Below are 26214 nucleotides of genomic sequence, written 5' to 3'. Positions count from 1 at the left end.
TGATTATTTGTCAAATCTAAGACATTACAGTAACTCTAGTGAAAGCCATGTTCGTATTAATGTACGTATAACCTTAGTCTAGAAGCAGAACTCATCTATCCATAAAACCTATTTCATGAAACTTATTCTGAATTAGCAAATTATTGCCAGCTCTCACAAATGGTGGCTGGAAAACACTAACTTATTGCACTGAAATTAAAGGAACTTGCACTGTGGCATGCTACTCATGCAGAATTTGACCCTTAAGGTTTTATGCTCCCCTTCCATTCAAAACAAACACCCTTAATGGTCCCTCAGCCCACTTATCCACTGTGCTCCAGGATAATAAAAAAAATAGCTTAATTTTTTTTTTTTTCTTCTTCAACAACACCTAGCAGATGAATTGTTTTCATTTGTAGCATATATGAAGTGGCTTTTAGAAGTAATGTATTTTTGGCTGCAAGCTGCTGATGCTTGCACTCATGTTGACTGTTCATAATTAACACCTTCTGGTCCACTATGGACCATTTCCCACTTACTACTTTTTAAGATGCTAAAACTATCTCCACCAGTTCTATGTCACATAGCTTCATTTCACTGACAGAAGGCTTTTCTTCCTGATAGCCAAGGAGTCCCTTTTCCTCAGTTTGTAATAACATACAACCCAGAGGACTATCAGGTAGCATTCTGAACAAGATCTTACTAAGCAGAATCCTCTGCTGAAAAGGGGACTGAGCTAATACGTGCTAAAACTTTCTTGTCAACTCAGAGGTGTTAACATGGACAAACATAGGCTTTGGCTGTAAAAACAGGCAGGAGAAGAATTTACCTCAAGAGGAAGAACTGAGGGTTCCCTTACTAGCTATTCAAAATTTGGCTGATATCAATCAGATGAAACAATGATATTCATTGCCTGATAATGCTGCATAAGTGACAAATTTTATAGCATTGTTTCCATAAAAAAACTAAAAATTATATTCAGACCTCAGCACATCAATGCTGGTGCATTAAAGAGTACTTGACTAGAAGCAATAGTGGATACACACACGTGGATAAGTGACTACCTGCTTCTCTGCACATCTGAGCATATGCACGCCTCACTGTGAAGAGCCTCTGCACAAACACCTTCAGGGAAACAATAACTTCAGTTTATGTATAACAAAAGAATTAAGATGAGCACAAGAATACCCAGAATAGAAAAAAAAAAAATTATCTAGATACCAGACATTTCATTTAATGGAAATTTCAGAGTTCCACATGTCTCAGAAAATTATAGCTTTGAGTCCGACAGAGAATTAAGGTTTTCTTTGGCCACCTCAAGTGACTGTTTCTTGGCAAGTACATTTCTGCAAAAGCCCAGAGGCTAGAAAAGCAAGCAAAGAGAAAGACAAAGGGATGCAGTTATTTTTGACTATCAGCCAACCTCAATGGTTTGATTTCTGAATGAGAAAGTGGGTAATTTAAAAATCTTAAAGCTTGCATACTGTAGAAGAACTGCAATTGATAAAAAAACACCTTCTGCTGCTCCTGGCACTTAGAACAAAATCAGTCCATATAAAAGCAATATAACTTACGTGATTTCCACCTGATAATGAAGCCAAATGATTAGAGCTGCTGGAAAAACTGCCTTAGTGAAACAAACATAGATAATGAATTTGAGTAAACATACAAGCAAAAAGAATGCCAAGCTCAATCATTTGGCATTATTAAGTGCTGAGTTAATGAGTTGGCTGTACATTGCTCTGCCATTCAGCATTAATGCTACGGTGAGTGCCTGGACAGTGGATTTCATTACTTCAGTAGCTAATTTTGATCTAGATTCTTTTTTGGACACTAAACCAAACGATCTTTCTTTTTTTTAAACAGCTCTCTTCCGACAGCCATTTACAGACTATTCCTTTGTCACCCATTATGTTGTGCTCTGGTTGTCTGTACACTTTATATTCAACTGCAAGCCCCTTCAAACATCTTCCCCAACCATTCTCATATGTCCAAAACATATTTTTGACCTTACGCTAATACTTCACCATTCACTTCCCAAACTTACCTTGCTGGAACTAAAGAGCACTCCAGCAAACTCTCTTTTATCAAACACTGCATTTATAAACAGAAAGTCACTTCATAAAGTAAAATCTTAAGTATTTTTATGTGTGTAAAACATAATGCTTGATAGTGTTATTAAAAAGCAAATGTATACTGGACATCAAACAGCACTCTAAACAAGCCTCTGTAATACATAGCAGATTTCTAGCCCATACATCCTCCCACAATTTTGTGTTTAAAAGAAATACATATATTTAAAGGTCACAGGAAGTTGGCTTCCACAAAATCTATATCAGTCCTGAGGAGAACGTTTTTGGGATAGAATTTGCAAACAGCTAGGCAATCCCACATTCAGAAAAATTATTTCCAAGCACAGTTCTCTGGGAAGATGCTACTGATACACATTTAAAGCCTACTGCAGTGAAAAGCATGTGGCACTGCCCTACACAACTGATATTCCAAGACTGCACAACTGAAATTCCAAGACTAACACAATGCCTGAGCAATTCTTCCTTATGGAAGAGGTAACATTTCCTCAGTTGCCTGACCTCCATTGTTTATTAACAACAATCAACATAGAGTAAGTTCTGTAAAACTCCAGTTGTAGTACATTTCAGCACTTTCTGCTGTAGTGCAGCAGTATCTTTTTAATGCTTGGTTGTTGTTTTTTTTTTCCCCCCACAGGAATGAAGCCCTTATTGTTCTGAAACACTTCCATACTTAGTGTTACATCACGCTTATATCCACTACTATCTTGACTAAAGAACTTAAGCTTCCAGGCTGATCCCAAATCATTACAAAGATCTAATATCAAAGAACAATTCAGAACTATTTGCCCCTATAAAAAATGTGAGCACCTCAATATGCTAATAGATGTTCTGGGGCCTAAGACACATTCTAGTTCTTTTCCTTGACAGAGCCCTTCCCTCCTACCACCAGGAGAGGACAATCAGGAAAGCAAGTAATGTTTTTGCTCTCTTATCTTGCTCCTGTTCTGCTCATGAAGAAGCAAAATTGCTTCTGACAGGATCTTGACAATACTAGGCAAAGTATTCACAGGTAGTCATACACAGAAATGTAAGTTGAACTCACCCAACTGGTGAAGTAGCTCCTTTACTGCGTAACAATCATTCTGAAGAAACAGCCTAGGTCCAAGAAATACTCTCCCATTAGTGGCTGGCCCTTGTAAGAGCCCAGGGAGGCTTCACTGTGGGTCTACTTCTTCTGGTCATGTGGGGAGCACAGGCGCAGTTTGCTTGTGCTCCCTGAGCCAACAACACCCCTTCGCCAGGTGCTCAATCACCAGCTCAAGCTGTGACCTAACAGCTCCCCTATAGCTTCTAATCCATGTGTTTTGTGAAAATGAATTAATAATACAATTATGAAAAAATGAGTGGATGAGAAATGTACTTAAATGTGTTAATTTCCCATACTTTACCTAAACAAGAAATCACAGAGAAGGAAGGGACAGGCAGGGAAAGCACCAAAAACCTGTATTATAGATCAACTATTAAATAGAGGATCATTTGGCAAATGGTACTGAAGTGCACTTAGATGCGTTTCTCATTTGGGGGGCCAGATTGCTTACACAAGCCCTGTCCCAGAGCAGCAGCAGGGCTATAGAACTACTCTGCCCAACCAGCATCTCAGAGAGACAGCATCCCAAATTCCTTCCTTCTACCTCCTACTTCCAAAACACTCAAAATTGGCTGCTAATAGTTGGTGAAGTACTGAGTTTCTTTGATGAGCAACTAGAAAAAGCAAACTCTTCTTTGCTTGCTTCTGAGCTCTCCTTAGCCTACATAAGATGTAGAGCATACTAATATTTCCCAGTAAGACATGCAGTTAGATCTAAAACAAGCCCTGAATGTGTGGCTGTGGTGACAGAGCAGCAAGAAGAGCATTCCTAAAAAAAATATTTAGGATGTAAAAAGTACTGATGTTTCTTTTCTGCATATAGGTAGATGCCCTATCCTTGAATCTAACCCTACTCCTGAATCTGTCAGTTCATTCTTTATTAATAAAGATTTAGGTGTTTTGGTTGTTTTTTTTTTTTTCTAGTTTATCTAATGTACTTTACTAGGCAGTGTAAATATACTATAAATATTACTGTGATGTGTCTGAATCACACTTCAGCATAACTCATTTATTGTTGTTCTGAAAAAGTTTCATCATCACTGTCTTACACAAAACACTGTGAGTTTCATAGGTAGACACTTACCTTGTCTGACTGCTAGTGTTGTTGTGTAGACCAAGAATAGAAGGATATAATTGAGGAAGCTCTGAAAAACAGGTGTGTTGGCATGGAAATCTTCTGACAAATACTTGCTTGTGAGTCCAATGCCACAGATAAGGAGCGAGAGTACCTGGCCAAGAGCCACAGACAGCAAGAGATCCCTAAAAGGAAAGAGAAAAGCACAGACATAAAACACTGAGCTTCCTCACTGTGAAGGAAATGCTCACTCTCCTCCAAGAATCATGTTCAAAAGTGTTAAGACAGAAAGGAAACAGTGCTTCAGTCAACAAGGCATCTGCTGGGTGTTGCTGATGTAAAGCATTCATCATTTCTGTACTTATCACTGGCTTAACATCCCCCGAACACACTAGCTTTTATGCACATATTAAATAGCAGTAGATGGTAAATCTCTACCATTTAATTTCACATTTCTTTTTTAACAATAAAACAATAATACAGCAGCCTTCTCTTTAAGTGTTTTCCCTACCAGAAGTCCTTTGGCTAAGTCTGGAACTACAGCTCTTACAGGACTTAGTAGCCACAAAGAGAGCCATCAAGAAAGGATTCCCTCTGATGTGAAAGCATATCATGTCTCACCAACAACAGGAATTTACTGAGCAACTTCGTTCTCCTCATTTCATTTCCATTTTATTGTATAAACTGTTCTTTCCACCTGTGCAAATGCATGTATCTTTTCCTCTACCTTTCTTACCTCTTACCTTTCTTTCTGTTTGGAGGAAATGACTCATTGTGGTTCTTCAAAATGTACTTTTTGCTTTGGCTTACTGCTTTAATCTGTTTCTCTCGACCTTGATCTCCAGTCTTTGCTGTTCCCCTATCTAATGTTCCCCATTCTCTCTCCCCACAGATCTCTGCGAGCTTCTTCGTTCGTGCATGTTCTGTCTTCCTATAAATTCCTCCTCCTTGCTCAAGAAACTGCTGTATTTGAAAGCTAACTGTTTTATGGTACATATTCTTTTTACATATTTTCTTCAGTCTTCTCCACAATATCCTTTTCCCTTCCAAGTATCTCATGTATTCTTCTGCCAGAGCATCATTAGCCAATGGCACAGCCCAACTTAGCCCCCAAAAAACTCATTTTATCAATATTTTTTGTCATAGGATATCCACAGCACAGGAATATATGTATTTTTAAATTACCCCATTCCCAGATTTACTGTTTGACAGTACTTCTGTGCTGATCAAGCCTGTTTCAAAGCTATGCCTTGCTCTATGCAAAAGCACAAAATATAGCACGTTGGCATGACACGAGAGCAATAAAAACAATTGCCAGGGAGTGTAAAAGGACATCAGATGGGACCACATAGTCTGAGACCTGCTGGCTGATGCTGTCAATGCCACCAGTCCCTAGAAGAGACTGTAGGTCTCTGAGGAAACAAAGGAGAGAGGGAGATGGGAGAGGAACTCTTCTGCACATCTCATTAGAACATGTGAAAAAAAATGATGTTAGGCAATCCTAAGGAAGTAAAGGAAAGAGGTAAGCTCTCTGCTCAGCTGTAACAGTAATTCATGTGTGCTCTCTTCTGCCAGCCAGTAAAATAGCACTGCTTCAAGGCTGCTTTGCTTTCCCTGACAGATTTCCCTGACCTCAGCTGTGTTTTGTGGCAGTGAGCATCTGTGCTCCAGCAACAACTTCCCTTGTAAACTCAAGTGTCAAATTTGTTTCCCTTCTTCTCATAAACAATCCTCCCACTAATGTGTCTCAGTGTCAGTCACGGCGTGATTCAACCAAGCAGATACCAGAAAGCACAAGAAGCTGGGTGGTTACATTCATCCAACATACCTCACTGACAAACAGTATGACATAGATAGTATGAGAACAAACTTTATTGTGTTAAACCCTGTGTTTTGATGGCAGACTGCTGAATAAGTAGAAAATATGATTTCATAACTACTGCCTCCATTTCTACATTACTAATTCTACTGCAAAACGTAACAGCGTGAACAAACACTCGACAGAGGTGATATCTGAGACTAAGACATCAGTGCTGTGAAAATAACAGATCCTCAGCTTCTGCCACTACCTACAATGTTGTTCATGGAGAGTAGAAAATATGACTAGTGACAGCAATTTAAATTCACGTATTAGACTTGTAAACATGTATGTTAGTCCTTCAAGCAGTTGGGTAGACTGTGTTTTTTATGTCTGCCCTACAGTGAAGATTCATGCAGTAGTGTCTTCTTGCCTACTATTCTTTTTAGTAGTTTAATTTCAGTACGAAATTGAAAGCTTGTAAATCTGTATCTCTAAAGGTGTTTCTGTTTCACAGAGGATGCAGGTAATTATTTACTGTCCTCAGTATCTCAGTCACGCCCATTAACATGTATTTTGTTCTCATGAACTCATGATACTAGCTTACTAATACAGAGCAAATAGAAGACATTCTTCTCCCATAAAACACAAATTTAAAACCCATTTCTCAATGTTATTTTTGTTTTGGTGGCACTTGCATTAAAATCCTGTATTGGAAACAATCAAATTTATTTTTGTGTCTTTTTGTGTAGCCACTCTTGCTAGTTAATGCTTAATGTTTGCAATTGAGTCAGATGTGTATTTTGAAGGAAGAATTGCTCATAAGTTGCCAGATGTCACACTGTTAGACATCTATCATCTGTGTTTTATATACTGAAGAGATTAAACAATACTTCTTTACAGCTTCTTCAGAAATAGTGTCAAAAGATAAAGCATCATCTTTGCATTGGGACCATTCATTTCTGTTTAAATGCTTAGGCTGGCAGCTGCTGTGCGTCATTTTACTTGCTTCTCCAAGCATATGGAAGTTTCTGTCAGCTGAGTTGAGTTTCTCTGAGTTTATCATACATGATAACACCATAAACCTCTGAAGGCAGACATTCTTGTATCAAAGCAACTCCAAAGCTCATGTTTGGTTCCTAGCACATGCACACTGGCATGAAACAAATTACTAACCACATAGCCAGGCTGGATGTGGCTTTGGCAGTTTGCTCTAGTGGTTAGTGGCCCTGCAAATTGCAGGGGGGCTGGAACTAGATGGTCATTGTGGTCCTTTTCAACCCAGGACATTCTGTGATTTTATGATCCTCAGGTACTCCAGTGATTATTTTTCAAAAGGTTAGAACATTTAGCTTTGACTACTAGTCTACTTCCATGTCCTCCCCAAAATTATTAAAACACCATTTACCACACAAATCAATGCAGTGCAATGTTCAGAATGGCTCACAGAACTATAGCTGCCATATGCTGGATGAATCAATGACAAGTAAAAGGTGACCAAGTCATATAAACATTTGGGACTGTTTTATTCTGACACTAAATCTTGTTTAAAATCTGACAGTCTCCACGTTAGATTCTTTTAAAGTTAATTGCTTTCCCTCCTCTCTTTTGTATTTTATTTGGTCTCTTTCCACTGACAGATTCCCACTGCATCAATTGAAGATCCAATAAAGAACAGTGCCCATCAGTACTTTTAATCTCTAGCAAGAGGTGTGCTGATCTGCCAGTGTGCCACAGGCTCTGGCAGATGAGAGATTAGCAGTCCATTTCCTGAGCCTAGATTTCACTAGACAAACCCATCTGTACAGGCTGCTCTATAGCACTGATAGAGCAGGCCTGCAGGCGGGACAACACCTTCTGCATGATGATAATGGCTGCTATACATAGTTATCTTTCCAAATGTTTCAAGCATATATTCAAAAAAAGTAAAAACAGACTCACTTCATTTAGAGACTGATTGGTGTTATGTCATAGCTAAGCTGATGATGTCTGTCACAGCACTGTAATCTTGCCAGGCTTTGTCACTTCAGTGCATTTTAGTATGTTTATATAAAAGAAAAAATACAGCAAGGTCTTAAAAACTTTACATTGATTAAAAGTGAGCTGAGCTTACACACCTATGAGAAACAGGTCGAATTTATTTAAACATTTAAAGTTGAATATGGAATCTCAAGCATGGACCAATAGAAGTGTTTGCACACATTTCTACAGGAAAAGATGGCAAAGCATTTGTGACAAAAACTCGAACACCAAAACCCCCGGGGTCCAATTGCTTCTGTGGCAGCAACCCCCTGCATTTGAATGGCTGCTTAATAAGGCCACAGACATCGCTTCCATATTTTGCTGTTTGCACTTAATGCACACAGGCAGCTTACAAAATAATAAATTAACAATATTTTCTAAAACCTATTCCAAGACAATCATTTGAGTTCTCATTGAAAGCTAAAGCTTCACATTTTCTAATGGGAGGCTTCATATGCTTGAAACCTATTTGTCCTTCATTGGTCAGGAATTGGTCATACCTAGAAAACAAGAGTCTCCATGAATTTTGCACAGAAACCTTCCCTTTTTTTCCCCATTATTTTGAAATGTCTATTTCATACAGGAAAAATCCTACACATTGGCAAATGCAAATTTTCTTTCTGCCTCTTAGTAAGGAAAGGGCTGAAGCAAGTATCTTCAATTACTGTATTAAAGCATCAGCATGAAACATTATAATAATTTAGAGAAGTAGCCATAATAATCTGCAGTAAAATGTTCACAGTACTAAAAAGTAAGCAAGGTCCCCCACATATATACTGATGATAACATTATTAGCACTTATACCACTTTTACTAGTCAACAACTCCTATAATGTACATTCTCCATGATCATACTAGATGATGCCTCAAGAAAATGCAGCAGTCTTGAAGATCTACACCAAATACTGTATTTTTTTGATTGCTGTAGAGAAGAACAAATCAGTCTAAAATATTTTCAGAATGTAGGCATAAAGCATAACTGAAGGGTGAAACACCAAAGCGTGAATCCCAGTTAAACTTGCAAGCTGAATTAGAATATGAATAAGTCTAATATTAGCCTACAAATCAGAGAGTGAAACCTATGCAAGAACAAGTCTATCCATCACTTAATTCCTACTGAGTCATTATTTGGAAATCTTCAGTTGCATTTAAATGATGTGAAGGCTGTATACTTGATCTCAGTACAAAGGGTGAATTTTATAGCTGGTTAGTTGCAAAGTACCTCCACCTCCCACTGATGCTCAAAAGAAATGTGGTTTCTATGCAGTGTCTTGAGAGGATTAGCTCTTTATTTTCCAAATGTGAACACTTTAATCTCTTTACAAGAGGACAGCACTGTGGTCTCCATGCAGCTCAAATCTTCAGCCCAGTCTGAAAAGCTCCAGGCTTTGAATACCTAGGCCTTTTTTTAATGAAGAAAAGCCAGTAGAGGAGTAAAATGCTAAGAATTTTTTTTTTAACCAAGGCTTTGAGTCCTTTCAGGTGGGCCACAAGTTCAAAATTCAATCTTTTTCACTGTTTCAAATTCATTATGCCTTACACTGAGAGAGGAAGAGAGTTCTGTGCCTTGCTGTCACCACCTTCCCACCACTCCAGCTCCCCACTTTCTCCCTACTTACATTAAACTCTGTACAGTGAAAATAAGATTTTACAATTACTTTTTTCAGTGCAATGAAGTTCCAATAGTGCGCAGTATTCTTTGTGTCTCCACATTCCTAGCTATCCATTACAATCCTATACTATCACTGTCTCAGATGGGCTTCAAGAGAACTGGGACTGTTCCTTCCTTCAGAGGCTCCAATGAGAGCGATGTTGAGATGGCAAGGCATGGATAAGCAAAGGCGAGTACCAGCATGAAGCTGAAGTTTGCAGCTTATGCAGAGACTCAAGGACAGCCACGAGGAGCAGGGAATGACTGGCCAGACCTGGCTACGTGGACAGGACTTCCCAAGGGAGAAGCCAAAGCAACCACAAAGACAACTAGAAGAATACACTGGGCAAGAAGACAGTTGTGCCCTTTTTTGTTTTCCTAGCTTCATTTGTTCTCAGTTTTACTTTCATTTTTCTGTATTTTAAACCATTCTTTTCTGTTTTATACAACTCGGCTTGAATGTTAGAGTGTCTTCTGGAAGCTCACTAAAATTGAAGGTCTGGGTGCATCCACCTCACAACGGTGGCTGACTCGGGCTCTGCTTCTTGTGACAGCTTGAGGGGTTGCCACAGATTGCTGCGTTCTGATAAAAAGAAAGTAGAATCACATATTCAGAAAGCCTCAAGGGTCTCTGAGCAACTGCTTAAGATGAGATCTTACTTCATACATTTTCTGAATCTTACGTATTTCCTTCTACAGTAATTCTTGAAAATGCATTCTATCTATTATAAGACTTTACACAAGTTCACAAACACGTGCTCACAACTGCATGTCTTTTATAGTTCTTTTAATATCAAAGGAACTGGAAATGCTTTAAAACTATTATTATAAAACTTACTTCCACATTTAATATTTAAAAATACATTGCTGAGGCAATCTGTTGCAGCGACTGAAAGTGCAAACAAGGGACTTCTTATTTTTATTTTTTAATAAAACATGCATTCAAAAATAGCAAAGTGCAGACGGAAAATTTCCAGGCTCTTATCCTGATGGAGCCCAGTGGTAAGTCATTACAGACAAATCTGTGCATAGTAGTTTTTCTTCACACAAGTTGCTAATAGTCAGCTTCATCCTACAAGTGAGATGATAAAGAAAAAGCAAGTATATCCTAAAAACACGTCTGAGTTTTGAAACAGCTGCCTTCAAAACAGCAGTGTCATAGTGCTTTTTCAACTATGAATCACAGCAGGGCTTAGAAGACCATAGGCTTCTTCCCTTGCAAAATTGAAGGTCTCTCCATATATGTTTTTAGCAATATCCCAGTCTAGGCACTACAGAACAGAGTGAAAGAATCCCGGTCTCTCTGATGTAATCAGAAATATAATTACAGATGATCATGCAAGAAAATAATTCTATTATTTTGGCAAATACGCAGACCGAAACTAACTGCAGCCTATAAACTTCTATAAACTGCCACGTGTGCCCTAAAACTACTCAAAATCTTAAATATAAAAATTTGATGTAGATTGGAATAATGAAAAACAAAATTAACTTTCTACACAAAAGCTGACAAAAATTAGTTACAGTAATTGAGGACTACAGTACTTTTTAAAAAAATTCCATCTTATTACATAATCTTTCAAAAATTAATTCAAACTTCAGAAATAGAATCTCTGGGAATCACATATGGATTAAGATGACCTGTAGTATCTCAGAGTAGAACTCCATTTGAAACATGAAAGCTCCTGAAAATACTACATTTTAGCCTTCAAAAGCTAATCAGGGGCATTGGGCTGCTGGAAAAACTTGATTGCCATTATTTTTATAACTCAAGAATAAAGCTCAAAAATATATAGATTTTTTCATGAGACAGATATTTTCTCTTACTCTGTTTCAAGTGAGTGAGTTTGAGATTTCACGTTAAAGCAAACTGGGAAGTGAAAAGAGTGACAGCTGTCTCTCAGAGAAAACAAAGTTCTCTGTCAAATTTTATTAGCTCATCTCACCTGCAGTGACTTTAATGCCTAAGGCACAGGACATTATAAATACAGTGATGAATAATTTTAGATAATATGAGAAACATTTTTAAAAGTTTCTGTTCAGCTAAGATCATCATTAGCTCCTGATTTTCTCAGAGGAGCTCGTAGCCCACAGTAATAGACTGGGATGATTCTAACTTCAAGAAAAATAGCTCACAAGTGTCCTAAAAGTACATCACTTTTTATTGCTCTCTTGCTATTACTGTACAATGCTAATACAGTTTAAATTGATGGGGGTTTATGGATTAAGCCTTACAACTACTGAGAGACAGTTGATAAAGCAGCAGGTAAAAAGCATTGCAGTTCCTGCTGTACCCAGCCACCGATAAGCCAATCTTGACTGAGTGATTCGAGTGCAAACAAGCTCAAATGACTCAAGATTCCTCAGATGACAAATGCTAGTGTAACCTAATTCACTGTTGTCAAAAACAGGAAGTAAAGGCTTAGGAAATTAGGTTGAGTTGCTCGAAAATTGTATATATGTAAGTCAGTATGATGGTATGAAGGCTGAAGTCAGATTATTTCTGATGCTCCTGAAAATTGCAAAAATTATTTCCAAATTTCTGGCCCTGGGAAATGCGTAACGACTGAGGACTGGTTGTGTATCTACAATTAGGTGCTTGAAGTGATTACTCTTTATTTATTTCTCAAATAAATAAATAAATAGGAGGTTAAAAAAATGACAGCTATGAGTATTGAAGACACAAAGATACATCTACAAAGGAGGAAGCTGGATTTTGGAGAACTAGAATTATTAGTTCAGCTATCATAAGATGTAGATTTTTTTTTTATATCAGCACACCTCCAAACTGCATATGTTAAATAATAACGACTTCATTCCAGAAAGCATGTAATGCATAATGTAAAAATATAATTAGAAAAAAAGAAAAGATTTGGCTTTTGCAAAATCTTTTTCATGGCTAAAATTATGCGTACTTAATTTTCAGAGCAAAATTGTTCGTTTTTTTTTCAGTTTTTCTGGAAGTTATCAGTAGCATTTTGGATAATATTGAAACGCTGAAAAGTTGAAAAATCCCTAATTCAGTGGGCCAATATACACATGTAGCTTTCATAAAACTGAACCTTCTTTATTGGGAATTCCAGTGATCACCTACATACTTAAAACAAGTAAAATAAATCCTAACAAAAGTACTCTCACATTCATCTCTGAAAACTGGCCCCTTAACTGCATCACTGATACTGAAAGGTGAAAGATACATTAGCAATTCACCAAAGACAGCAATAAGCTGCTGCACACTATCCCAGATCTCCATCTACTTCAAAGCAAAGATGCCTGTGTGCCTGTGGCTCATTGTGACTGACTCTTTGAGGCTCTGACCTTCTTTCAGTATTTCCCATCCGTGCGTTGGTATTGCTACTGCCTCACTTTGCAGTCCCTCAAGCAGTGGTAATGCTCAAAGTTGCTTGCTCATGGATATTACAACAAATGCAGGGACATTAAAATTTCATGTTTTATTTTTTTTTCTATTTTTTCCCCCCCAGCAGTTCTTTAATGCATGAAGTACAGGATTTTTCCCTTTTGGGCAAATATTCTCCTCTGCACTCTACTTTCCTGTGAAGCTGCATACTTACTTTCATGGTGGCACAACTTCATCACTAAGGATGAACTGGAAATGCTCTCAACAGATCTACATCTATTCCGGTAGTAGAAAGATGGGAATTCAAGTTCCTCGGAACAAGGAGACCACCAAAGCCACTTAGGCAAACACTTCAAGCTTGTTTCACAAAGTTCAGTATTCCTTCTGGTCAAGAAGCTTCTGCTTCAGTTCCAAACCAAGGAGGTACAGCACTCTCAAGAGTGAATGCCAATTTTAGTAGGTAACTACCCCAGGGCTGCAGAAATGCGGGATTTCAGTGGGCTGCATTCTTCCTGGCCCAGTTGATTTCCCTTACTGGGGAAGTAGGGTGCTTCACTCAAGCTTACAAATTCTGACATAAGAGTTATCATATAAAAGAAAAGTTTAAAAACCTCAACATCATCATCTCTAAATCTTTCTGTGGATCTGGGCAAAGTCCATATTTTTGATTTTTGGTGCAGGACTTGAAGGCGCTGAATCTTCTTCTGTGTTACTGTTTTTTTCTAGAAACAAAGTTCCTCTAGGCAGTTTCAAGTTCGGTGTGCAGAGCTGACGCAGCCATAACCCACAGGTGCTTTCACTCTGCCTTTCTACTTCTGTGATTCCACAGTCCTCCAAGAAAAGAAGAAAACAATGAAAGGTGCCACCACAGATTCATTCTCCTCAAAGGAAAATGGAGTGCAGATGCTTCTCCCACTCCTTACTTTTGCTGTTTGCTCACTATACAGTAGTGATAGCCATTACACAGCCAAAACTGCCTCGAGGTCCAAACTTCTGCATCTGCGTTTATATTTCTATTCCATATAATTTAAAAAGGAAAAAAAAAAAAGAAAAAGGATATTTAAAGCAGAAGTTATAGTTGGAAAGAAATCACCTCCTGCCAAATGAGAAGCCCAAGTATTTGCAACAGTCTTCTCCATTTGTAAGCATGAGTAAAATGGTTCTGGTTTACTGTTCCACCCCCAGGCTCTAAGATAAATCTCTCCTTTGCTATTCCTTTGCAGTGAAACAGCATAACTGCCTCTGTCAGCAATGCACATTTATTGCTGACCTGACACAAAATCATGGAACAGGATCAGCTGAGAAAACATAAGGGCACTGATTCCAGTATTGCTGCTTTTAATATAGTTTAAAATTGCAAGGTGTTTGAAATAAAGAAAAAAAGAATATGAAAGTGTTCTGGGAAGCATCAACCTGCTGATTTTTCGAGGGTCAGAAAAAAGAAACTTGTGGCCTACAGAATCCTGTTGTGGTGCCTAATGTACCACCAAAGCCACTGATGACGCGAAGGATAAGAATGATGACTCAAAATAAAATGAAGCCAATGAAGCAAAATGAGCTATAAGGTCCTCTTGTGGGAGATAAATGAGGTCTGACATTCTGGCATAGTACTTATCTGTCCATTCTCATTGCTTTCTAGACTGCTTTACAATTTCTCCACAATATTAGCATCATATTTTGAATGTGCAACAGAAGAAAACATCACCAGTAGTCTTCAGTAGAAATTTTTACTGAGATATGAGTATATTTTTGCCTTTTTGGCATCAAGCAGTGGAGCTGTGCAGACGTGATGATGGCGCTGTAAACAAGCTGCAGTGTGTGGGTGACACAACACCTTCTTCCTATGCAGTGGGCAATGGCTAGCCAAAACACACTCCTGAGCTAGCAAAAAATGGACCAGAATCAAAGTCCAGCTACAGTACCATTTACTGCTGATTCAGCAATGTGTTTGGACTTGACACTGCAGGCTAGAAATTAGTTTGCATGAGCCTCTTTACTTTTCCTTACGAGTTTCTTCTAACTTGGGGTACACTATGATTCTACGATTTAGGGCAGGGGGCCTCTGAAGAAGATCACCTCTATCAAGCCAACCTAGGAAGATCTTCCAGACAGAGCACATCTCCAAAGCTAGGGCTTCTTAAAACCTGCATAAACTGCATCCAGCAATGCATCCTCCCAGACACACAGCTTTCCTTCAGCAGATAACCTCTGGCCTGGCAGTTATATATAAGCGCGATCACAACCTTCATCTAACAAGTCTATTTTATTTTCCCTCCTATAACAGTATGGATCTGAGATTGGTGCGAGGAGAGCAAGGGATCAAGCTGACATTTGAAATGAAAAGTGTGAAGGAAAAATCAAGGATTAAATCACTTTCTGTCCATGCGTGGCATCTGAGATACTCTGTACTAGAGCTTTACATAGCTAGAGATACAAAAATTCATGAAACAAATAACACCGTTAGCATTTAAAAAAGAAGCATTTCTGTGCAATTCAATAGCAGTTGCTCTCCAAAAATCACCTGTGTGAAAGAGGATTGCTGGCCGGCTGTTATAACTGAAGGATGAAATCCCAGTCTTAACTATGAATTTCCTTGCCTTTCTGAATTGAAGTTAGCCATTAAATAGGATTTCACTGTAACAGTATGCATTTCATTTTCTATTGATAATTTTTTTTTCCTAGTAAAAATAACAGAAACAGAGAGAAGGCAGAAATTCTCTCCTAAGCTGTATGAGTGAATGAAATCTCATACCTATCATATAAAGCATACACACTGGTTTAAGGGACTATATTCATGTAGGCCATATTTTGACACAACTGGAGGAGTCTGACACATTATTCAGGAGCAACATGCATTGGGTAACTTATGTTTGGAAATGATTACCTTCTAAGGACCATATATAGAGAGTTTTAAAGCAACGACATACTTCACAGACATAACAAAACATAGTAGCTTTTCAAGTCAATAATTAGTTTACTTATGGATTAAACTAGAACATAACTGCAGTTGAATTACTCTGTGTAGGTCAAATGTTTTTGTTTACAAAGCCCAAATTGAACACATGGATCTGAACTGGACAGGTGTGACTCATCTGGATGATTATCTCTGGTGACCCAAGGCAGAGATGGGCTCACTGTGACTTGGCAGAGGCTTTCCTCAAGGCCACTGCACTGATACCTGTGTTCTCTCCCCTGAAATATGTTTGCTGATGAAAACATCACCATGCCTGCCCAAGCCCAAGAGCAGGGAAATCCAGAAGACTGCAAAGCTCTTGAGGTGCAATATACTCAATAAGATTTATCCATTGAGATAATGAATAACATGGGGATGTTGTTCTGCTTTTTCAGACTCTGTTCTATAGAAGATTAATGGGAAGATAGATAGAAAGGATATCACAGATGACTGCAGCTGAAAAACAAAAACATCTTTACCCAAGAAAACCAGACTTAGCAGGCCAACGACCCTTCAGATGTTCAGTTTTACGTTAAATTAATGAAGAGGAATTTTATTTTTTTTACGACTGTTTTACTCACTAAATCCAAGTGCTTGAGCACACACCAGGGATCTTCTCAAGGAAAAATATCTGAACAAAACAGTGTCAGTCAGTGAGAACCCACTCATTCTTTTGATATCACCGGCCACCAGATCAGGTCACATCTCTGTTACAGCTTATTCAGTGCGTGCATACTATGCAAATCATAGTACAAAACATCAGAGTAATCTGACATTCAGATACTGGTTTTGTGTTTTTTCTAAGTTTTTGGAGAACATCACATTTCACCAACGTGTACTGCATGGCAATGTGATACACAGAATATCATCATTATTCAACTAAGGTGTACATATAAATGTTTTCATACTCAGTTAATATGATTATGTATTCGCAGGTTTACTTGAGATATATCGTGAGACCAGATGAGAGACATTAATCTTGTAATTAATTGCATGTTTGCACTTAATTTCTGGGCTTTTATTATTTAGTACCTGTGTCAACCACTTAATTTGCCTGCAAATCATTTTCTTATATAATATTAATGAAATACGCTATAGTAAAATTCACCAAACCGTGGAAATTAGAGATTAGGAAGATGCATTATATCATCAGTTTACCCTCTTCTCATTTAAAACAGTTCAAGAGCTGTGGCTTCAGTACCAATTTTCACAGAACAGACTATGTTTTCTCATAGTAAGAGATCAGAATTAAAAATCCCATTTACACCGTGCAACAAAATGCTTACTGGAGTCTAAACTTAATTTCTTTCCCCAAACAAGACTTTGTGAAGAAATAATAATGACAGTAACATTCATTTCAATACAAACATTGCACAAAGGTCAATGGTTTTACAAATCTATGTATGACACTGAGCAAACAAAGATCATATTACACAGTAAGAAACACAAAAACATACAGATTTGTCTGCACAACATGCTCCAAACAATTCATGTTCAAATATGAATATGGGTTTTCTTGGGATACTGGGGGGCTGCTGACTGAGCACAGGAAAAGATCAAATCAAGAACATCAAAGTAAATGCTTTCAACTTTGGGTTAGTTTAATGACAGTTTAGGGCATACCTGGGCAAGCTGCTTGGGAATGTGAACAGCTGTGTTTTGGAAGGAATGTCTGAAAGTGAGAATGGCTGAGGATTTGCACTGCTAAGAGTAGGGGAAGAAATTGCCCCAAACACAACAATCTTGCTACAGGATTCTGGGGACAAAGGAAATGTTACTGTGAATGGGTGCGTAGGAATGAACCTATAGACCCACACAACCAAAGGAGCAAAGAAGTCTAATCTTGAGACACCACTGCCTGTAGTCTGATTAGAGGAAGCTCTGCCTGTGATTGATGCTAGAAATCGAAAGTGGAGTAGCAACCAAAAAGAGGCCAAGTTTTAAAAAACCACAAACACAATCCTGCAGATTCTGACTACTAACAAGCGTCTGTTACTGCAAGAACAGAAACAAAAATAACACCAGTAGTCCAGTCTGGCTTATGGGATCTAAATTATGGAATGTAGTGCAAAGATCATGAAAAGTAGGCAGAGATCTTTTGCTGTAGGATTTTCTCCACAGTGTCCATTCTCAGCACTACGATAGAATTAATGTAGATATCAAGTTGCACCAGGGGAGGTTTAGATATCAAAAAGTTATCAGGAAGATACAAGGAAGAATTTATAGAAAGGGTGGCTAGATATTGGAATGAACTGTCCAGGGAAGTGGTGGAGTCACCATCTCTGCAGGTATTCAAGAGAATATGGAGGTGGTGCAATGGAATCGAGCGCACCCTCGGCATGTTTGCAGATGACACCAAGCTGAGTGGCGCAGTCAATACATTGGAGGGAAAGGAAGCCATCCAGAGGGATCTGGAGAGGCTGGAGAAGTGGGCCCATGAAAACCTAATGAGGTTCAACAAGGCCGATCATTGATCATTGTGTCCTTTCCAACCCAGGCCATTCTATAATGCTGTGATTTTATAATATGATATGTAGGATATGATATGTAGGAAGCAGAATAGGAACTGGAAGGTGGTACAAAATAATTTCCTTAAAAAAATTCTGTGGAAGGAAAATCTCCCAACTTCTTGCGAACAAGACTTTCTTTCCCCTTAAAGAAAAGCACAGTATATTTGTAACTGTAGTTTATTTTTTTCACAGTTTTCTTGAAACTGTCAAAGACCAACTTCCCTTGTTTCCATTTTAAGTGAACCTTTTACTCTGTGATGGCTTTCGGTTCTTTGTAATGAAAATGCTTTCATTGCCCAGTTATATTGATTTTCTTTTTCCTAAAACACTGTGCTTTCCTTCTCCTAAGGTTCCACTGACAGAGCTAAGGTTGAGTTTCATTTTCCCTTCTCCTGACTGAGGAAACAGTTCTCAATGGATGAAACTCATCAGGCATTTAAAAATGATCCCCATTCAGCACTATCTTCCTATTTAGTAAATATTTTCATTTTTAAACAGCTACAAATATGACCTATACACATGAAAATTTACAGGCAAACTTTTATATTAGAGATATACAGTTTCTGAGATCAAAAACTGACTTGCAGGAGAAATTCACATTGATAAAATTCAGAGATGCTGTGTCCAATCTCAGTAGGGGTGAACTTGGAGTTGTTTCTATTTCTTAATTCAATTGAAAAAGGACAGAGATACCCAGATACTTGAAAGGCAAATCTTAAAAGCCTCAGCAACCAAACGTTATCATTTATCACTCAGAATTCCCTGGAGATAATGATAATTGAGATTTCCAGAGTAAGTGCTTTTTCGTTTCATTATTGAGCAAAAAAACATCCAGCATAATTTCATACCCAACATGTACAAGATTCACAATTTGAGCAGAAACTCCCAGAGAGTAAATTTTCATACATCAGCTAACTCCACACGTTGCATAGGAGGTAACATTTCCATATTTTTATATCTCAGTAGGTTTTCACTGACCACCTGCCAGTGATTTCTCTCAGGTACTTCTCCTGTACCTGTCCTGGTATTAAAACTAAAATGGAGACAACCCATTCACAGAGTCTAACCCTGGGTATATCAAAACATAAGTACTCTATAGTAATTCCAGAATGAAAATCAGTACGTTCTGAATAAAAACTTATTTCAGAAAGACATCCAGTTTTGTTTGACTTCAGGGCATAGAACTTTTTAAATTCCAAATAATTAAGATTTTTGAGAAATGATTATTTGCACTTTATATCTAGCCTGAACTGTTATGGTTTCAACTTTCTACCACCACAGTATATTATGTTTTTTTGATCAGAGATTACACATGCAAAAAAAGTTAAAACAGGAAAGAGAATCTATCAGTGAACTTTGAGTTTAGCTGAAAAATGGGAAAATATGGCTCCAAATACATTGAAGTGAAATCAGCTTCTAAGAAGATCTTTAAGAGAGATGAGGCAGACCATGTTACCAGTTGTACTTTGCATCAGCTTGCATCCTGGCTGAACTGCCTCTGATGGGGAAGCTATAGAACACCTTTTTTGCAAGCAAAGTTTTTTCCTGTGAAGCTGTTACAATTACAGCTGAGATGTAGTACAAGAAAATTCAAATGAATACAATTACTTTAGGTACTTATTTAAACTTTTGTTATTGGTGATTGCAGCTCTATGTATGTTCCAACAAAAGAACATAGATATAACAATCTAAAATGTCATCAGGGATGATGAGTCCATAAGATCCTTTACTTTGACCTTCAGCATAACATAAGCCATTAGACTTCTCAGAATTAATACCTGTTTGAAACAGAGTACATATTTCATAAAGGCATTCAATATTGTCCTAAAAATGTCCAGCAATAGTCTTGACAACTTGCTCCAGAGATTAATTACCTCATTATTAAAAATCTGTATATATTATTTCTATTTTGTCCAGAATTAACTTTCATTATACAATTGCTTTCTAATGTTCTATTAGCAACTTTTGCTAAGATTATGCAAAAGTCTTTTAACATGACCTCTTATTTTTGTCTCAATAAACAGGCCAAGTTTATTTAGCCTTTCACTAAATAGCATTCTTCTTTTTAGTGTTCTTGTGGCATTTTTGATTTTCTCTAGTTTATCACTATTCTTCAGTCTTGAAGAGAACAGGACACAGTGTTCCAAAACCAGTCAAATCATAACCAAAATGAGCAGTAATGTAGTCCAACCCTTAAAAATTTCCCTCTTTGCATTCTAAAAAATCTTACTATCCCTTTTGCAGCACACATAAACAACACTGAGAGCTCCTCTGGATGCAGGTAGCATCAGATTTACACGTATTCACGTTGTTTCAAATCTTCCTTAATATGGAAACAGGAAGTATTACATTGTTGTTATATAATACATCATCTTTCTCAGAATCCTTCAATGTTTCTGATTTCACTCTTAAAACAAAATAAACAAATTCATCCCTGCCCCCAAAGACAGCATGAACAACAAACCACAACCACAGCAATATCAGTTCTGCTTTCTGCTTCTGCTCCCCATGTTTCCTACAGTCCATAGATACCGCTGCATATGAATTCCCATGTCCTTTTTTTCACTGCTTACACATTTTAAGTCTTTTTGTTGATTTTTTAAATGTAGTCATGAAAGTGTGACTGACTAGAAAGTAGAATATTTTGGGCGTTCTTTTCAGAAATGGTATGAAACACTTACCAGAAAAACTAGAAAGACAACACCAGAGAAATATCTAAGAATGTTTGCTTTCAGTCAGAGGAATCCATTCAGATGCAAGTAATGCTGAGACTGATGGCATTTCTCAGCTCCATTAAATATCAGTAAAATTTCATACCCTAGAAAACTTCACTGCAGTACAAATGAAAGTCAGTTTCACTGTTATCCACCTGTGATCTTTCACTACACTGACTAAATACTGTTTTCCAAAAATCAAATGGCATAGGGGTGAATATTTTGCTATGCTGCTCAGTGGAGACCATGCTTCTATAGCTTGATTTTTTTTCAAGTCAGGCAAGAATATTTTTTTCTAAAATTTCCCCACAGTGGGTAAAGAATGTTTTAGCTGTGAGAAAGCTGACTACGGTTACATGGGTCTAATTGGGCAGCTTTGGCAATAAAACACTCATTTTCTCTTGGCAAACTAAAGGTTTTGCACCCAAACATGCCAGAACTCTACAGCTCTTTAAAGCTACTACAAATGAAAAAATTCATCTTTGTGCAAAGACCTAGCACGTTTAATTTAAAGATAGTGTTTGAACCATCAGAGAAGGACTTAAAAGGGAATTAATTCCGGCAAACTACTTGTGGGGCTCTTCCTGACAGAGAATCAGATCTTGGTTTTACTGAAATCAATAAGAGAAATCAATGCTGACTATTGATCAACAGGTATTTAGCTCCTTATTATGGCCCACATTGCCTTTTGAATGTCACTGTAATAACAGCTGGATTCAAATTAACATCACTCTCCCTGATGCTTCCCTGAAATAACACTTGTATTGTTCTTCAGTGTACCGAGGGAGTAAATCTTATCTTCACTACTAAAAAGGCTGGCATTTTATAGAACAAATATATGTGTTGATTCTGGTTTACTTTTTTTCTAGTAAAAATAATGGCTTGTATTTTGATCTTTGAAGAAGTAACTGTAGTGAAAATGAGAGCACAGTCTATGCATTTTTATTGAGAAATCTACAGAATCACAGAAATAATGATTCAAAGGCAACACTGGTGGTCATTTAGCCCACCCTCCTGCTCAAAGTACTATCACCAACAGCAGCAGATCAGGTCAACCCTGGCTCTGCTTCTCTGAGGCTTAAGAAAGCTCTATGAGGGGAAATCCCATCATTTCTCTGAACAACCTGTTCCTATACCACAAATGCAGCTGGCAAAAATGCTGTCCTAATGTCCAGTCCAAACCTCACAAAACACAAGTTCACACTGAGTGACACTGAATCACATTGAATTGTTGAGTCATTCAGCATGCTACAACCAACTAAGGTGCTTGATGTCATAAGGCACAACATTTCATATCCATCAATATGGAGATAGTGAGAATTGAAGAAGCACTCAACCTCTTAGCAGAAACTGCTTGACTTGTGAGTGCATTTTTCCATAAAAGCTTTCTCATGATTCAGCAGAATGTATTTAGCATTAATAATACAAAAGACTGTCAGTCCATATTTCTCTTGCTAACAACAGCTGGGTCTAAGCACTACAAGCCAGTGCAAGTCAGCACTGCGCTACAGATGGCTCAACACATTTGTTCTAAAAATGGCTCAAAAGACTGACAGCCATTTTTTTCACTGGAACAGGCTGCCCAGGAAGGTTGTGGAGTCTCCCTCTCTGGAGATGTTCAAGACCTGCCTGGATGCCTACTTGTGTGACCTGGTGTAGGGAACCTGCTTTGGCAGGGGGGTTGGACTCGATGATCTCTGGAGGTCCCTTCCAACCCCAACAATTCTGTGATTCTGTGATTCTTTCATTCAAATATTGGTGAATAACATCAGTTTCTTCAAATGCAAGGCATAAAGTTACAGACAGTCACCTTTTGAAACACAGGTATGTGTGGTTCGTAGTTTAAAACACAAGCTGTGTCTTGCCTTACTCATTCAAGTAAGTGTTCTTGACATAAGTATGGCCCTATATGTGCCTTATTCTCTATTTTTATCACTCTTAGCTCAGCTTGCTGGCATTCACTAAAGGAAAGAAAGAGTACGCCAAGATCTGGAAACCCATAATCTTGATAAAGAGGATGTTGTTCAGCCTCTATGGGAAGTTTCGCTGCTGGAAAGAAAAAAGAAAAAAAGCTTCTTTATTCCTACTCCTTTTTTTTAAGAACCATGCAACTGTGCCTGCTACAAGGCTATACAAGGCTAGCAGTAAATGGAGAAAAAAAATAGCAAGGAAATGAACCAAAGGGCACCCATGCAAGTCTTATAATGGTATCATTTAGAATGTAATTAGAATTATTTCTGTTCCTGATTTCAGCAGTCCCAGAAAGCAAATTTCCTATCTTAATACTCAGTTTTTTAAAAGGCTAGATAGACCTACAGCGCATTTTTCATTGCAGCCTAGGTTCACAGGCCTTCTTCAGCATTCCTTCCTGCTTCATTTTTACCTTCATTTGCAATAAATGGTTCTTTGTACAGTCCTCAGAGCTAAACAGGGATAACTAAATGGATATACTTGGAGGATGACTTAACTGAACATTAAAATCTTCATTTACCCTAGGAAATGATGTTGAAGATGAAGACAACAAGCATTATGAAAGGACTTTAAAATGCACGCGATGAAACTACCAGGAAAGTATGAAACCTGGATGGGCACGCTTCTGTGCTGCTGGGTAATCCACTCCAAACCTGTTTCTAGCTTAGGAACTTTGAAGTCCATTTTAAGCAGATCACCAAGAAAGGGGCCATGATCCACTTTTTCTAGAAAGACATACAATGCGCTCCTGCCTTTATCCTCTTGACTTTGGATCTCTCAACTATTGAGTTACCAGACCCAGTGTGAAAGATCACTGACTAACTAGGTTGAGAAGGAACGATCAGCAGCAGTAACAAAGAGCACCTCCACATGTACAGAGTCTATTACCCAGATGGAATTTTAAGTGCAATTTAAATGATGTCTAGATTTTCTGACTTTGTTTAGCAATTCAAATGTGTGCTCCAGTCCACCTTAGAAAAAATGAACAGACTTGTGAGGAAACTGCCCACTGGCACCTTGTGAGAATCAGCAATTGGAACAGGACTGCTCCCTGCACAATGGGAATCCCACACAGCCATGAAGCCTTTCAGTTAGCAACAACAGTTCTTTGTGTGTTCTTTGTGTGGAACACTGCTTTTCAGTGAGCAAAACCACGAATTTTTCTTTTGATAATGGTGAAAGGTAATGATTCTACTGGATGAATGTGACTTTGACATTTTAACGTTTAAGAGAAGGAAGTATTTACATATACTACATGTTCACATGTACTTTTCTCCCAGATTTCTCTGCAATTCTTGGCAATTCTCTTGTCTCCTCAAAGTCAATTTTCCCATGTTGTGATCTGCTTATGAAAGCATGGCTTTCTGGTCTGAAAAAGAAATCTTTTCACTTAAGAAAAGGATGTTAATTATGTTAAACTTCTTCCTAATTAATACATTAAATCTCTCCTAAACATTTCTGATAAAAGAAGCAAGCAGAACAACAACAACAACAACAAAAAAAAACAAAAAAAAAAACAAACAAACAAAAAAAAAAACAACTGGGCATGGCATTCATTTACCAGAAGCATTTATTATAAGCAATTAGAAAAAACGATTCTGTGATTTTTCAAGCATATAAGACTCCTAAAAAGAAATACAAAAATTTCAGCAAGAATGAATTGACACAAAAGCACCTATATCAAGTGGATAAACTGTATAAGGTAAGCCACTGCATACACAAAAGGATTTGAATTTGTAACATGAATTAAAAAAAAAAAAAAAAAAAAAAAAAATCCAATCTTGACTTTAAAATTCCCAGTGATAGCAATCTAGAACCACTGAAAACTATCAGGCGTTTGACTGCTTCCACTGCTCAAAAGACGTGTCTCATTCCTATTTTGCATTTCCCCTCTATTACCTGCTCTTGGATCCTGGACACCCTTGCTAAACCAAAGACTTCCTTGCCATTTAACTTCCCACTCTCTAGGTCTCCTCTTACAGATAGGCCTTAAGTAGGTTACCATCTTTTCTCTGTCTTCTCCCTTTCAGCTTATATCAGATACAACAGTGAAGCAAGAACTTTCTTTTTCCCATTTGAATGCTGTTGCAAGTTCCCACAGAATTTTAATAACAAGCACCTCCTATATTTTGACTGTGAATTTCTACAGTTAAGTTCAGGCAAAAACTAAACAGAGTGGATTGGATTAATAAAATTTCTGCCTTTGATATCTTCTGATCTTTCTTCTGGGCATTTTCTGAAAAACCTCCACTGTACCAAAAGCCTGGCCAAGCTGTGGCTTCTGACCCCTTCAGATCAGCTCCCAGTAGATGGCTGTGGCACTGAGAATCACAGCCTGACCCCTAGTTCTGGGTTTTCAGCAATGGTTCAGGATTACTGAAATGCCTCATGGTCTTACATGTGAGACAAGATGGATGGGAATCTGAGGTCTCCTGGTTCCATAAAGTATTAATTCAGCAAAAATATCCTGTTTTTACTTTTACCATCAGATCACTCTACTTCTAATACCGTGTAAATTCTTGGTTTGCATGTGCAATATTTTTTTTAATTTACTGGAACACCAAATACTTTCAATAATAGCTGATGGAAACACAGATAGGTTCTAATCACTTCACCCTATTAAAATCTATTCACATTACCCACCTCTAATGTGAAAGCCAGCAACTATTAAATGGCACCCAGGAGCACTATAAAGCAAGTTAAGAGTGAAAAAGACCATGTAAAACTGAAACTGTGGGGGAATTCAGATAGCAGGGCTGCAATGCATAACAGCCCCTCCTGACTCAGCCTCTATTGCTTTCCTCAGTGACAGAGGAGTCTGTACAGTCCTTCTAAAGGCTGCATCAAGACACCCACACTTACTCATGCTGATGAATCTTTAATGACTCTCCTTTTATTGAATCTTTAATGCCATGATGTATGGCATAATCAGGTATCAGGAGCAAAGCTGTGCTACTTCAAACTTTGATGCACATGGATCATATTGATACTCACCAAATAACAA

The 26214-nt window shown here is 37.9% G+C and overlaps 1 protein-coding gene across 2 annotated transcripts in view; it reads right to left on the bottom strand.

Moving 5' to 3' along the window:
• SLC35F1 (solute carrier family 35 member F1) overlaps positions 1 to 26214 on the bottom strand; it is a 231385-nt gene that overhangs the window by 96913 nt on the left and 108258 nt on the right. For both annotated transcript variants that reach the window (XM_048935986.1, XM_048935985.1), the window contains exon 2: positions 4244 to 4419. In XM_048935986.1, coding sequence (XP_048791943.1) covers positions 4244 to 4419 — 176 coding nt within the window. The remainder of the gene's footprint in view (positions 1 to 4243; positions 4420 to 26214) is intronic.

The sequence above is a fragment of the Lagopus muta genome, chromosome 2 (genome assembly GCF_023343835.1).
Source record: "Lagopus muta isolate bLagMut1 chromosome 2, bLagMut1 primary, whole genome shotgun sequence".
Taxonomy (NCBI): domain Eukaryota; kingdom Metazoa; phylum Chordata; class Aves; order Galliformes; family Phasianidae; genus Lagopus; species Lagopus muta.
The sequence above is the reverse complement of the archived record's forward strand: the minus strand, read 5'-3'. Positions and strand labels throughout refer to the sequence as shown.